Source organism: Miniopterus schreibersii (assembly GCF_964146895.1).
Source record: "Miniopterus schreibersii genome assembly, chromosome: 13".
NCBI lineage: Eukaryota > Metazoa > Chordata > Mammalia > Chiroptera > Miniopteridae > Miniopterus > Miniopterus schreibersii.
Window position 1 is genome coordinate 12,209,321 of NC_138113.1, and position 14,880 is coordinate 12,224,200.

Here is a 14,880-nt window from a genome sequence, read left to right on the forward strand (position 1 = left end):
CACTCCTCACTGTGGAGATGAGGAAGCGGAGGCCTGATTCAGTGTCACGCAGCACATTGGGGTGGGCCCTGGGCTCCCGCCCATTCCAGGGCTCTCCACTGGAGATCCTGGGGTGTGGAAAGAACGTGTGCTTTGAAGTCAAGTAGCTCTGCATCGTAAATAGCATTGCCACCCATTAGATGAGTGTTCTTCAAAAAGTTACTTTGCATGTCTGAATCGTAGGTTGCTCATTGGCAAAAAGAGACAGAATTACACCTAACTGGTAGCAGGCGGAGCAAATGTGGAATAATGTAGCTAAAACAAATCACATGTGCCTGGTATGTAGCAGGCACCTCCCTTCCTTTATACTCCTGGCATCCGTACAAGACGTTTATTTTATATCCTAATCCAGTATACGTAACTGAAACAAACGTTTCACCAAAAAATATTTCCCCTTGCCACGTGTGATGCACTCTTATTTAATTTTATTTGAATGTTGTTTAGTACCCACCAAATCGGTTTCACAACGCGCATCATTTGAACAAGCCCATTTGATACCATGTGCAGATACCACTTTTCCACACTGGGTGTATGTTCCTCCTTTCCTTTCTGTCCTTCCTTTCTGCCCTCCCTCTCTGTAACTGGCACACAGGCCAGCATGGGTGGAGACCTGGGCTTGTTCAGAGCCGAGTGAGCCCTATGGACCCACACAGCAGGTGAGTTCCTTTTCCTGCTCTCCCCAGCCCTCTGCATTGCATCCATTGTGATCGAGAGGACCTGTAAGGGCCTCTGCCTGCCCAAGTTCTGCCTCCTCCTGCCAGCCGGCCATAGCACTTCCCACCTCCCAGCCCAGTTCCCATTGAGGGCCTTGCCCCCCACCAGGGAGGGCAACCTCTGGCATCCTCTCTCATTGAAGAATTTCTTTATTTGGAATTGCTGCTTTTCCACCTGTAAGCCCAGAGAGCCAGGCATATGGGGAGATTATTTCAGCTGCCAGGCGGGGGGATTAGAGTGAAAAGAAGAAGGACCATGGCCATCTTTGCTGCCCCTTCCCTAGATCTTCAAGGGATATCTGTGAGCACCCAGCTAGGAACGCAAATATCCAGAGTGCTGGAATGATCAACACTGTGACCAACAGACAGGCAGGAGCCCCAGCAGCTGTGGGCAGGGTGAGCTGCAGCCTCTAGATGCTGAGAGTCCAGGGGGAGAAACCAAATTTACAGCCAGGCAGATAACACTCAGAAGCCCCAGAGAGACTCTCTGGGAAGGAGAGGATGGTTTTATGCCCCAGAGAGTTGATCTCCTAAATGTCCCATCAGTCCTTTGGGGGTCTGGCCCTTTCCTGTGGAAGTTGATGCCTGTCAATGCTGAGCAGAAGCCTTGAGGCACTTCCCCGCCAGAGTGTGACTTGGGGCCTGGACCCCACACTGGCCAGGACCCACACTCCACATGGTCAGCTCTGCTGGGACCCTGAACACTTCCTCTTTGAGGTCCATCCTTTGGTTTTTCCCCGTTTGCTGACTAAGAAGGAGAGGGTAATTTGTGATCTTGGGGTGACTCACCACCATCGGACAGGCGAGCAGCTTCTCCCTAGCAGTCCATCGCAGGTGGAGAGGTCCCAGCACCCTGCATGAGCATCTGTGTGGCCATCAGCAGGAACCTGTGTTGAGTTCCTGCTCATGTAGCCCTGGGCATGGTGAGCAAAGGACTTGAGATGCCCATTGCCAAGGTCCCTGCCACCTGAGGCACATCTGGAAGGCGCAGATGGGAGACAGAATGAGCACAGAGCTGCGGCTCTGCGCTAGGGTCCCCGGCTCCAGGCAGCACCATGTTTCTTAGTCCCCTGAACCTACTATCTGGCCTTAGCCTAGCCAGGTGCATGCCATCATCTCAGCTGACCCCCCCGCACTAGGACCCAGCCTTTCTCAGTGGCCACACTGTCACCCCCTCTCCCAGCCTCTCATCTGGTAGGTTCATGATGGAAACAGCATCAACCTGAAAGTAAGGAGACAGAGAGGACTGGCTCAGACTCTGCCTACTAGCTCTGGGGCCTTAGGTTAGCTCCTTGGGGCATTCATTCATTCATGTACCAAATTGACATTCACCTGCTGGGATGCCCTGAGGAAAGCGAGCACCGTGAGCATCCCCAGTTCTGCCCTTGCAGCCCTCATGGAGAAGACAGCTGTTGTAGCTATGGGTTCTATTCAGTTTTCCCTTCCCTGTAATGATTGGACTGTATGAACTCTGAGGTTTCTTTCTGTTACAAAATTCTATAATTCTAAAGTTCATCTTTAAATAAGCCAAATGTTTACATCCGTTTGAGAAATATGTATGGAGCTGCTATATGTTGGGAGTATACGCGAAGCTGGGGTGCAAAGGTGGATGGATGTGACAATGGGTCTTGCCATCAAGGAGCTTCTACTGGAGTGTGGGAGAATGGTTGGGATATGACAGACACGTGCACAGAGATGGAGCCTAGAGCAGGGAGGCAGCCCTGTGGCTGGGGAGGCTCAGGAGCCTGTGAGGACTACCCTGCCTCTCCCTCCCACTTGGCCACTGGCCCTCTCCTGCCCTCCTCCCCCATCTCATACATGGCATCAGGGAATGCCCAGGGAGCAGAGATGTCGGCAGCCCTGGGAGTGAGGCCTGGCCCCTGCAATTGCAGAAGCCTGCTGCAAGCTGCTGTAGCCCAAAGGAACTGGCAGGGCTCCAGGGGGCCTCCTTGGAGGGCCTCAGAAGGAGAGAGAACTGCTAGGTAATTTTGATCATTTTAGAAAAGCATTTAAAAATACCCTATGATTTAGAAGGAGCCAGATTTCATCCCAATACTTTGATGTCTAGAAATGGATCCCAGTTGGTTGTTTGTTAAAGTTCTCCTAAACAGCTTTTGATTTAATTCAACACATACTGAGACTTCAATCTCAGCCATATTGCCGGAGAGGAGCCTGGGCTGTGTAAGACATAGTCTAGACACCAGTCTCAACATCTCAGACTCAGGGCCAACCATGGCTGGGCCTGAGGTTGGAGGCCTATGTGCCCTGGGATCCAGCAGAGGGGAGATTGGTTCCAGTTGAGGACAGGCCCGCTGCCTGACACCAAACTTGGGATACTTTGTTCTCAGTCTGATATCAAGCCTTTGCATAGCATGTGTTAGTTTTCTTGATCTGCAGGTTTGGACCCGTGGAAAATGAACCAGACCTGCTCCAGGGTCAGCGCATTTAGGGAGGTTATGGACATGAACCAGTGACAAGCACTTGTTTGTTCCCACACTAAAGAGCCAGGCTGATATCGCCCAGGGCACAGCTACAAAATAAGCTCCCATCGCGCCAGGCACTTGCTCACCAGGGCACCCAGGGTTGGATGGGCAGTCTTCACGGGGCCTGCAGGGGGATTGTGGTGATGAGCACTGAAGTAGAACTGGTCTCTTTGTAGAGATCCTATTATAAGGATGACCCCATTGACACAGGGAGAGAAACCCCAATGAGTCAGCATTTGCAATGGCCGCTCAGGACAATGAGGACAAGGCTAGACCGCGAGGCTTGATTAGCGGGACTTGTCTCACACTATTTACAGGACTGCTTTGATTTTTCAGACCACAATCGGTTTTTATACGACTGATTGAAAACATGTGCCAGTTGAAGTCACCGCTGCAGAAGAAACTGGAGAAAGAAATAGCCTTGGATGTTTTGGAACTTGCCTCTGTTTGCCAGTGAATTCTGACTTGATTATTTGTTCTTGGTTTCCTGACAATGAGGGTCGTGTCCCCGAACCACTTCTCCCTCCCGCCCCCCCCCCCCCACTGCCACCACGTCAGCCTGACTCTGGCAGACATCATAAGGCTCATCTTATGATTGTCCAGAGAAACGTAGTTTTGAATTCCAGAAAGAGTTCACATTTGGTCCTGTTTTGGAAGAAGACAACTTGAGGCTCTTGCAAAATAAAAAGTCCTAAGTAAATGAGACTGAAGGCAGCACATGGTCGTGCTCCTGTGGGAAGATGTGCTCTGGTGGCACTGGGATCAGAATGACACTGGGCAGGTGTCTTAACTAAACTTGCTGAGCTTGTCTTCCTACCAGCAAATGGGAGTATGGCTCCTGCCACATGCGACAGAATAAGCTGATGTGAGTGCCAGCTGGGCACGCACAGCTGCCTCGTGGGCTCCTTCCCTTTCCCTGGAGTCCCTAGCCTCTTTGGGCTTTATATTCTGTCTTTATTTTCACTTTTCTAAAAACTGTATTGATTCAGATTTTCAGATGTTGAGTTCATGGATTTTTATTCTGTTGAAAAACTCCATTTAATACGTTAAAAAATGTAATTCCAGTAGGGGAAATCCCTGCTGATGAGGCCTTGTTGAGCAAAGATTCCTAACTGCCTTCCCCCAGGTCCTCTGATGATGTTCCTGTTGGCTCCCTATCATAACTCTCCTCAGTGGCCCAGAGCCCCTTCCCCAGAACACAGGGATGGTGGAATTTCTCATGCATCGTTGCTCCTGACGACTTACTAGGAGCTTCCTGACTCCAGACCTTCTCTTGGTGGGAGGGCAAAGGATGGTCAGAGGAAGGGCCTTCCATCCCTCTCATGAATTGTCCATGGTGCCACTCAGAGCTCTGCAGTGTTCATCACCAACCCTGTCCAGTCTGTGAAAAAGTGTCCCAGATAAGAACAATAACTGCCACCCCACCTCACCACACTGCTGCCCCACCTCACCTCACTGCTCTCACTGCCCTTGGATGGTGCCCTAATTTAACAGATGAGGAATCAAGATACAGTAAGGTCAAGTAGCTTACTCAGGGTCACGTGGATACCTTTAGAACCATAACTGGATGGCACTTAGAGATCATCAAGTATAAATCTTCTTGTTACAGGTGAAGAAACTGAGTCCCAGTTTCCGATGACAGAACAAGCCGGGGTCTGGACTAGAACCCACATCTTCTGTCTCGGGTTCAATGTGCTTTCCCTTCCCCACCGCCTCCCCTTTATGGTGCATGCTACCCCAAACAGGAAACGATCTATTTGACGCCAGCTTCAGTACCCCCATCATGAGCAGTCAGAGCCCAAGATTCTTAAATGTCCCTCAACCCACAGCTTCAATCTCTTCCGTGGCCAATCCTTTGACCAGAGCCTCACAGGAGCACCCAGCAGGCTTGGGCAGAAGACAGTGAGGGCCTGCAGGTGCTTCCCACTGCGGGGCTCGTCCTTAGATACCACAAGTGTGTCACGAGCAGCTCTAGGCTGGACTTGAGGAGATGCACAGTGATGCAGAAGAGTAGACCCACTGAGCACCTCAGTTCCCTACCCCTGCTCCACAGGGTCTGTCTGCTCTGTCCCGGCTGTGCCTGTAGCTGAAGCCTGGGCCAGGAGCCAGACCTGCTCCAAATTCATGGGAAGCCTACCTGGCCTTGGCTTGGGATCGTTCTTTCAGTTTTATGCTCCTAACCTGAGACCCTGGGATTGGACTGAGTTCTGGTTTTATAAAACCAGGAGCAAAGGGACTGAGATCAGCAAAGAGGGTCAGAACCTTACTTTGTTCTAAGGCATGTTAAGGTCCAGTTCATCTGAAAAAAACTCCAGTGTGAGTAGAATGGGGACCCTGGCTGCCTCGGAGTCCCCTTCCTGCCTGCAGTCTTGGACAGTTGATGGGGAGGGGAGGCCTGCCCTCCCCACCCTGTAGCACACTTTCAAAGCCTGCCATACACTTTGTCTTTTGGTCAAAGAGGTTTTTTAAAAGGTGACAGATAACTAGTGCTGATGGTAAGATATACTCCAGGCAGCTCTCCATTTTCTCCAATAAAAAAGTGAAATAAATGAAAATAGCTCTTTAAAAAATCTGTACATGGGTGGGAGCCCCTTGTCATTTCCCGCTTCCTTAAGTGACTTCATGAGGATCGCTCAGCAGCACTCACTGACACGCTGGTGGCATCGTGCCTGTAAATAGACTTCTCCGTGCTGCTTCCCCTCCAGGTCACGCAGCTCGGGCTGGCAGGGAAAGCCCGGGACAGAACAGGAAACTTCAGGACTTTCTGAAGGAGGAAAGAGCTTGTGTAAGGCAGGCTCCCTCTTGCCAAGACCTGTGGTCTAAGGAGCCTGCACTGTTCCGGCCCCTTCCCCAGAAGTTCCCAGGGAAACACGACACTGCTCCTTCCTCCTTCATGCTGCTCTTGTGAGAGTCACATCAGGGTGGGCTCCTCCCCCACCCCTCACACGGGGCGTCCCACCCTAGGTCCAGGGTGCCTTCTTCCTCATCACGGTCCCCCTTTCCATGGGGACCATGGCATGTGGGTAGGTAGGGGCTTTGGGGTCTTCAGTCTCGGAGAGGGTGGCAGTTGGCTGGCTCAGGACCGTGCTGAGCAAGATGAAGACGGACAGTGTCTTTCCCGTGGACGGTTGGCGTCGAGTGTGAGAGCAGGTTGCGTCTTCTTCCCCTCGGGTTGCTGCCTCTTCCCTTCGCAGTCAGCAGGCAGTGGACACGCCTCAGCTGCTGCCTGCAGACGTGGCCATTAGTAGTTACTGTAATTACAGCCACAAAGGCCCCGCCGAGTGCTCTCTGTGGGCAGGCCTGTGGGGTCATTGAGAAAGGACGCGTCCCCTGCTTTCCAGGGCTGGCAGGCAGCCCAGCAAGTGAGACGTGCGCACGTGACTGACGCCCTGGGAGAAGCAGGGTCTACGTGTGTGCGGGAGAGCTGCCCGGGGCTGGGGGAGAGGGGTGGGAGCAGGGCATTTGGCCTGAGCACGAAAAATGCCCAGAGGTGAAAAATGACCTGTGTGAGGGCAGAGCAAGGGGCCGAAGTGGGAGGGGCGGAAGGGCCCATTCTGGACCTTGCCTGGCCTTCAGGGATGTGTGACACTCCCCAGTTGCACTGAACATCACCGTGGGGAGACTGACCTGAAGCTTTTCTGGGAGAGGGTCCTTAGTTTTTTTAGCTTCTCAAAGTGGGGGCAAGGGGGGTGCGCGATCCCAAAAATATAATGGAGGACAAGGGTCATTTTTTTACTATGTTGTGGAGCTGGAGTGAAAAACCCTGAGTGCCAGCTGCAAGTTTGGGGAACATGAGGACCCTTGGTCGGGGTGATGGCAGACACCTACAAGCTGAGAGAATGTGTCTAGTTGAAGCAGAAAGGCGGAGTAAGCCTTGTGTCCAGGTGACAAACAGGCTTTGGCAGCAGTTTTGCTGAAAGGTAACAAGACCGAGAGCCAGAGGGTATCAGGAAGGAGAGGGGACACTGGGAGGAAGAAGGGGAACCTGCAGGATGAGTCCACCACAGGGGTTTAGGGAAAAGTGGGAACAGAAGCACAAAGGGCCAGAGCACTTTCAAATACCAAATAGTGGGGACCACTTCATTTGGGACAAACACTGAGTGACAGACTGCCAGGCCACCAGGACTGGAGGTTTGGGGGAGAAATGGGGACTGGAGACCCAGATTTGGTGGCTGGCTGCTTGGGGGGAGGGGGTATGCCTGAGAGTAACCAGGCCGAGCCTGAGGGGAGTGGAGAGCAGGGTGGGCAGTGAGACCCAAGGGGAGAGCTCATCTGGGAGTGGGGAAGGAGATGGGTGATGTGTACTGTCACACAGAGAGAGGGTGTCCAGAGGGAGGAACCCCATTTAAGTGCTGCAAGGAGGCTGCAAGGCCAGGCCTGAGAAAGCAAGCAAAGTGGTGGCATTCAGGAGAGAGCTTCAGTTGGGGCAGGGTAGGCGGTCAGGTGCCACCCATGCTGCACTGCGCTGTGATCTAGGGAGCGCCCGGGGCCTGGACTTGTTGGGGGCTACTCGCTCATGCACTGAAGGATTCCTGAATTTCCATGACCCCTGAGCACTTCTGTTCTCACTGCTTCCCGAGTCTGCCTCCTGCCTTCAGGGTGGCTCCTCCCTCTTCCCTTTGGTGCTTCTAACCTCCTGGGAGCCTGGGGCACCAAGCTTGTTAGAACCATACCCTGAATAAAATGGACTATGGGAGGCTCCCTTGGGGGAGGTGTATGAGGCCTTTGCAGTACTGGTAACCAGTCTTCTTGGTGGCCCTTCCTAGTTGATGTCACGGTTCTGGGTGAGCCACTTCTGGATAAGTAAGGTGTGACTACTCCCCTCTTACAAGAGTCAGGGGCAGAGGAGGGAGAAGTAGGAGGCAAGCGTGGGTGACCAGCACATGGGGTGCCCACCCGACCTGTCTAGCTTCCTCTCCCTCCACTTACTACATTTAGTTCCCAGCTCACAGCAAGCTGTCCCAGGCCCCCAATCCTTGCTCCGGCTGTGTCTTTCTCCTAGCACCCCTGCAATGCCTGCTTCACCTCCGTCTGCACTGATGACCCCAGGTGGGTGCCTCCTGGCACCTCTTTAAGTGCCTATACCACCTCAGTTCGTGTTACATATGTGACTGTCTCTTCCTCTAAACTGATCTCCTGTGTGGCAGGTGCCACATCTGTGTCATCTCACAACCCCTGGCACCTCATGCAGTGCCTGGCACAGAGTGGGCCCAGCATGTGCCCCAGTCCTGATGTGCAATGCAGGGCCCATTTCTGCAGATTCAAATCTGGATGCCAGAGAGGTAAACAGCAGCGAGGTGCCCTGACCCCAGTCAGTCAGACGGGTATCAAGGGTTCTGTTCATACCCAGCCTGGCTTTCTTTCCAGGACACCAAACTGCATGTATGTTTGGGAATAAACAGAGACCATGGATTACTTAGAAATCCTTTTTATTAGACCTGCTTTGTCTACATGAAGTCAAAGATCCAGTTGAGTGAGAAGTGCAACCCTGTTGATGTTTCAGATCATGAAAACAATGGGATGGTTGGCTCAGGCAGCCTCTGGCTTGTAGCTTGGATGGACCCTTGTCTTTGGCTTGAGAAACAGCAGACGGAAGCTGAGGACTGATGTCCAGTAGGAACTGGCAGCCAGGAAGGTCTGTGGACAGGCCCTTGAAGTGTTCGTGCGAGATAGCATAATAGTGAAGTGAATGTACGTCCCTGGAAAAATCCAGAAGGCTTTGCATCGGCAGGAAGGAAAATCCAACCCCAGATGCCTGAACAATAAATAACAACTGTTCTGAGTTAGGGTGAAAGCTCTGAGTTGCACTTTTTTCAAGTTGTTTGTGCTAACCACAGTTTTTCTCTCCCCCTCTTTCTCACCAGGGCTTATTTCAAAACCTTTGTCCCTCAGTTCCAGGAGGCAGCATTTGCCAATGGAAAGCTCTAGGAAACACCAGTCTTGAGAGGTGGCCAGCCAGACTGCTCTGTCCACATGTGTGTCAGCACACAGGCCGCTTCCTGGAAGCCACTTGGAATGTCTTCATGGCAGCGTTTTAATGCTCACACAGCAGCTTCGCGAGTCCGTCTGCAACCCACACTGGAGCAGGCTGGCGGTAACCATTTTTGAGCCCCCCACCTCTGGTTGCTCCCTCTTTGTTTCCTTCAGTATAGCTCTTGGAAGATATAAAGTCACAAAAATCATGACGCAGTATTTTTCCAGGGAAAGTAAGACATCATCAATGCACACACCCTTATTCTTTGTCCCTAAGACCTCATTTAAGTTCTAAGATTAAACCCTCCTTTGCTTTTCCCCAAAAAACTGGCGTTGTGTGTGTGTGTTTCCCCCCCCCATTTCCCAGTGGGGACCGTCCTCCATTCAAAGCGGCGCTGCCCAGATGAAACTGCCCAGCCGGTGGTTCCAGCTGTCCGCTCAGCCGGGCCCCAGGCTGCAGCTCAGAGCAACTGGGTTCCAGCACCACCCCTCCCCGCCGCTGCAGCTCTGTGTGCCGTGTGCACAGGCCATCCTGACCCGGAGGCTGTCCTTAAAGCTTGCTGAACGGGATAATGAATCCGTCCCCCTCTCTCCCCTCATTCCTCCCTAGGCTGATGGGAGAGCTCCTGGGCATCTGCGGCACTGTGGGAATTCACTTGAAAGACACAGGTGGGGTCTCATGGGTTACCACTGGCATGTATGTGGTACCTGGGCTCAGGCCTGGCAGCTCTGCAGCCATCCAGGAGCAGTGCTGAGGAAGATGCTGTCTTACCTAAATGTATGGGTTATCAGAGCCGGACAGAGGTCTCAGAAGTCATCTTGTTTCGACCCCAGCCCCTCCCTCTGTGATCCCCTAGTGTACAGAGGAGAGAACTGAGGCCCATGAGCTATAGAACATCTCCCAGCAGATTAGGAGCAAAACTGGGAGGTGGGAGCCAGGCCTCTCTATACCATCACAGGACTCCCCTTAACACACACACCGCTGACTGTAGCCAACTTGGCAGCTTTACAAGATTTGCAGCTCAGATGAGCATCGGTCCACCCTGAAGGCTTTCACCAAAAGGAAGTAGGACCTTCCCACAGAGGTGAGAGACAGCAGCTGCCTGCGCTGCCTGCGCTGTTCCTTAAACCCACCTCCTTCCCAGTGTGAGGTGAAGCCCAGCCCCATGCATGAGGTTTAACCTGGCCTCTCACTGTTCCCAGAGCTCCCCGTAGGGCTCCTGGAGCCCAGTTTTACATGTGAGCCTGGGAGGGAAGCAGCGCAGTCCTCTGTGGGGAGTGGTGAGGAACTCTCCTTCCTTTACTCTCTGCCCCCAGGAATGTCCTCAGGAGGCCTGAGCAGAGCTCGAACAGACTCCCGGCTTGGCCACGAGCTGGATAGCTGCGCAGCTCGGCTTCCACTGCGTACTTTGCCCCTTGCCCTGAAACCCTGGGAATTCCCATGGCAGAGAATAGTCCAGTGCCTACACCCCAGCTCTGCCATTAGCTGGCTGGGTGACCTTGAGGAAGTCCCTTCTCTGTTATACAAGGCCTCAGCCCATCAGAATCACCTAGGAGCTTTTTAAGGAACTGCTCCGGGCCCCACTCAGGGCTGCTGACTTGGAGCTCACTAGCCTGGGCTTAGTCCCTGGGTTTTGTTAACACTCCCCAGGTGATTCTTTTGAGTAAGCGAACATGACCCCCTCAGCCAACTGACTGCCCTTCTACCTCAGGGCATCTGTGTGCCAAGCTCCACTCTGTTCCATAATACTGTCATTTAGGATTGCTGTGGCCACCCTCCCTACATGGAGGGCGTGGATTGGGCTTGCTGCCTACTTTACCTCGGACCCAGGAGGGATTTCCACCTCCAATTCTAGTGGAAGCAGTTGTGGGATGGGGCGAGGTCGTGTAGCCTAGACCCCTGGCATTTCAAAGAGCCAGCCAGTAGTGACAGCAGTCAGTAGTGGGCAGTGTGATCTGGGAGTGGACCTCCTATACCTGCCAACCTCTCGGGGTCCACAGAAGCTCAGGCTAACGGATCATTAATGATTCGCCCACACGTCTGCACAGCACACACAGCCTGACTCAGACGTGCTGCCACATGCTGTATCTCAGCACATCTCCACTGCAGACCTGTGAGGTAGCAGATGAGGAGGGTCGTCCTATTCCACAGATGAGGAAACAAGATCAGAGAGGTCAAGTGAGTTACCCGCGATCACCAGCCGGCCAGTGCCAGGACAGGATTCAACCCAGGCTCCTGGCTCGAGACCCAAAACCATTTTCCACGTATGTCCCCAACTATAGTAAACGGAGGCTTATTTTATCTTTCCCAGTAATGGAGGGTGTACTGTATATAAGCTTGTGAGTGTGGAGATGATGTGGTTTTTATAAAAACTTTCAGCCCCCTCAGCACAGGGAGAGGGTTGGGCTGATTTTCTTAGGGGGGACCGAACAACGGAAGATGATAATAGCAACTTCATACTTCAAATGCCTGGAATTCAAAACCAGCATATGTGAGATTTTTCTCTCTACCTCCCCTCCACCACACTCCCAGCAGCAGAAGCAAGTGGTGCTTATAAATGGGTGGCAGTCACCTGTATGTTTTTAAACACTTCTCTCTAGTCCAGCCTGTCATGGAGCATGTCCTACACACAGGGTGCAGCCTGGGACTAATTAGTAAATGGCTGTGACATGCCTTGAAGATGAAAAATGCCGTGTGTGAGAGCACACTATTACTACCTCGTAACCCATCTCCAGCCTACTCAGCCCTTGGAATTTCAGTGAATCTTCCCTCAGCACAGCCAAGGAGAAGAGGTCAGATAAGTTTACTAATAATATCAGATGTGATCTGGGCATCTCCTGGGGGCCCTGGAGAGGAGGCACAGGAGACCTGGGCAGCCGGTGTTTGGCCTGCTCCCTGTTGCTCAGCTGGCTTCCTGAGGACCCACCACCTACAGGAGGTGGTGCTCCATCAGAGAGCCCATTTTCTCCTGGGATGAACTGCAAAGACTATGAGCCTGAGGAGGAGAGAGACTTGTATTTGAATCCTGGCTCTGCCCATTTAGTATCTGGTAAATATTTAACAAGCAGTTCTTTAGCAGTTAAAAAAGGAGGGACCTTGATTTGTACTGTTTGCCAATTTCCAGTGTGTAAATACTCCCACCATGCCTGCTCTCAAGCCCTGAATGTGAGGTCGCCAGGCGTAGACTGGGGAGGAGCAGGGAGGGTCACTGTGGGGGGAACCTTGCTGGGTGAGTGGGCTCCCACCTGGGTCTTGACTGGATCTGAGTTTTGTTTTCTCATCTATAAAATGGGGACGAATAATACCTGCCTCCCAGGGTTGTGAGAATTAAGTAAGAAAAGTACATAGAGCACCAAGTAGGTGCTTGGCACACAGAAACATTGCCTAAATAGTGGTTGTTACTGCAGACCAGAAAAAGGATTTTCTGATGTTGACTTTGGCCTTTGTGAAGAGTCAGAATGCCCCTGTGAGAAAGTCCTGCCAGTGACCCTTTCTGGGTTACTAGGAAGACAAAATGATGAGTCATCTCGGTTTTATCGAATGAGCGGTTAGATGTATGTGCGGGAGTTCCCAGCCCCCCCACACACACACACTGGGCCTGCTCCAGTGCTCAGGGGGACTTGAGAACACAGCCCACTGGCCTGCTTAGTCACCCTGCCCGCACTTTCCCGCAGCAGGAAAATCAGAGCAGCGCAGACCACTCTTGCTTCTGACTCAGTTTCAGTTCCTGATGGCTACAAACTCGTTTGGGGGTCACAACCTTTGCCAGAGAAACAGCCACATCAGTTTGCCTCTTGCTTAAACAGAACTAGCCCCAAGCCTGCCCCAATTCATAGGGACTGGCATCTCACTGTAAGATGACATTGAGTTCTATTAAGGGCATCATAATTAATTCATTGGTGCTTTTTAAAATGAAAACAAGAAACATCACCTTTTGTTTATGTATCTATAGGGATTACATACAGTGCCCGTAGAGTATAAGTTGGGAGAGGAGACCAGATGTCAAATAGAAATAGGGTGGTAGGTAGGTGACAATGGTGATAGCTGCCCTTATTGAGCTATGAATGACATTCCATACTAGCTACTGTTTATGTGTTGCCTTTTTTTAATCCTCAAAACAAGTGGGGCTGTTATATATATATATATATATTTAATTTTAGAGGAAGGGGAAGAGAGAGACATCAATTTGTTGTTCCACTTATTTATGCTTCATTTGTTGATTCTTGTATGTGCCCTAACCGGGGATTGAACCCACAACCTTGGCGTATGGCGACGGTGCTCTAACCCACTGAGCTGCCGGGCCAGGGAGAGGGTGGGTGTTACTATCCCCCTTTTATAGATAAAGAAACTGAGTCCCCTGGAGGTCAGACAACTCACCCAAGGACCGGAGCTGGTGCATTTATGCATTCATCTGTTCTGCTTTCTCTCCCTCCCCTCTCTTTCTCTTCCCTCCTGCCCTTTCCATCTTCATCACACAAAGGAAGTGGAGCCAGGCCACCCTGTTTCTTTCTGCCTTCCCTGTCCTGCCTCCCCAGAGGGAGAGCCACTGAGCATCTTCTGCAGGCGAGGCCCTGCCTCAGACCTTCATATGGTTCTTTGTTATTTTCCACAGGAGAGGGGCTGTGGTGGTTGGGACTGGCTGAGATCAGGTGGAAGCAGGACAGGCCCAGGTGTACTGGGCCCAGGGCCAGACTTCACCGCAGGGGCCTGTGTGTCTCCCTGCACCCAACCAAGACAAACTTGGAAGCAGTCTGGCTATATGCAGATAGTCTGCTACGTGACTATGCAAATGCATATAAATACAACTGATTTTCAGGTGGCTGAGCTAGGAGCAACCCACAGTGGCAAAGTTCTGCCTTCGAAGCTTATGTCATGTTCTCAGGCTAAAGTCCAGAACACACCTGGTTGAAATAATGGCCTATTATCTGAGGAAAACAAGATGAAATTAGGTGCTGCAATTGTTGAAGGAAATTACCAAGGTCTTACCAAAAACAGCGGGACCCAGGAACTGACCCAGATTAAATAAGAAGGAGCTCCAAGGGCTATTTCCTGGCCCCGCTCCTGCTTTCCTGCAGGGTTCTCCCTGATTGCCCTGGAAGGACCACACTTTCCAAGCCCGAGAGGTCATGCTTGGGGTCATGAGAAATGATGACCAATCATGGCAATAAAAGTAGCCTCACAGCCACCTAGGAATGGCCAGAATGACCCTCCCTGCTGGAGCCAGCCGCCTCTGCACTGCTTGGGACAAGCCAAGTGGCATGTGGAGAGTGACAGACACTCGTCCTTCCAGAGCTTCCCCCGTGCCCTCTTCGCAGCCCCCGGAGCAGAGTCCCCCGACAGAAGACTCCTCATTCCAAAGACTCTTCAGAACATACCCCTTGAGACAGTTTAGAAACCACCTTAGAAAATCCGTCCCTTTCAACCCCAGGATCACATTTGTGCCGCAAAACAGAACTCCCAGCTCCCGGTGACCTTTGGCTGTTTGGACAGGTGTTGATAGAACAGAAGCCAGGAGCGCGCCAGGTGCCCTCTGGAAATGAGGTGGTGGGTGGCTGTTAGTGACAGCTGCCCTGGAGCACCATGCATGATATCCGGGCCCTGTCCCAGTCCCTGGCATCCATTGCCTTCTTGGTCCTCTGACCCTCCAGAGAATTGGGACAGGCCACCACTG

At 52.1% G+C, this 14,880-nt stretch overlaps 1 protein-coding gene across 4 annotated transcripts in view; it reads left to right on the forward strand.

Moving 5' to 3' along the window:
* Window positions 1-9,530, forward strand: part of BABAM2 (BRISC and BRCA1 A complex member 2) — a 316,065-nt gene extending 306,535 nt beyond the window's left edge. For all 4 annotated transcript variants that reach the window (XM_081156557.1, XM_081156556.1, XM_081156555.1 and 1 more), the window contains one exon: window positions 9,100-9,530. In XM_081156557.1, the coding sequence (XP_081012683.1) occupies window positions 9,100-9,163 (64 nt within the window). In that variant the 3' untranslated portion in view covers window positions 9,164-9,530. The remainder of the gene's footprint in view (window positions 1-9,099) is intronic.
* Window positions 9,531-14,880: the final 5,350 nt, after the last annotated feature.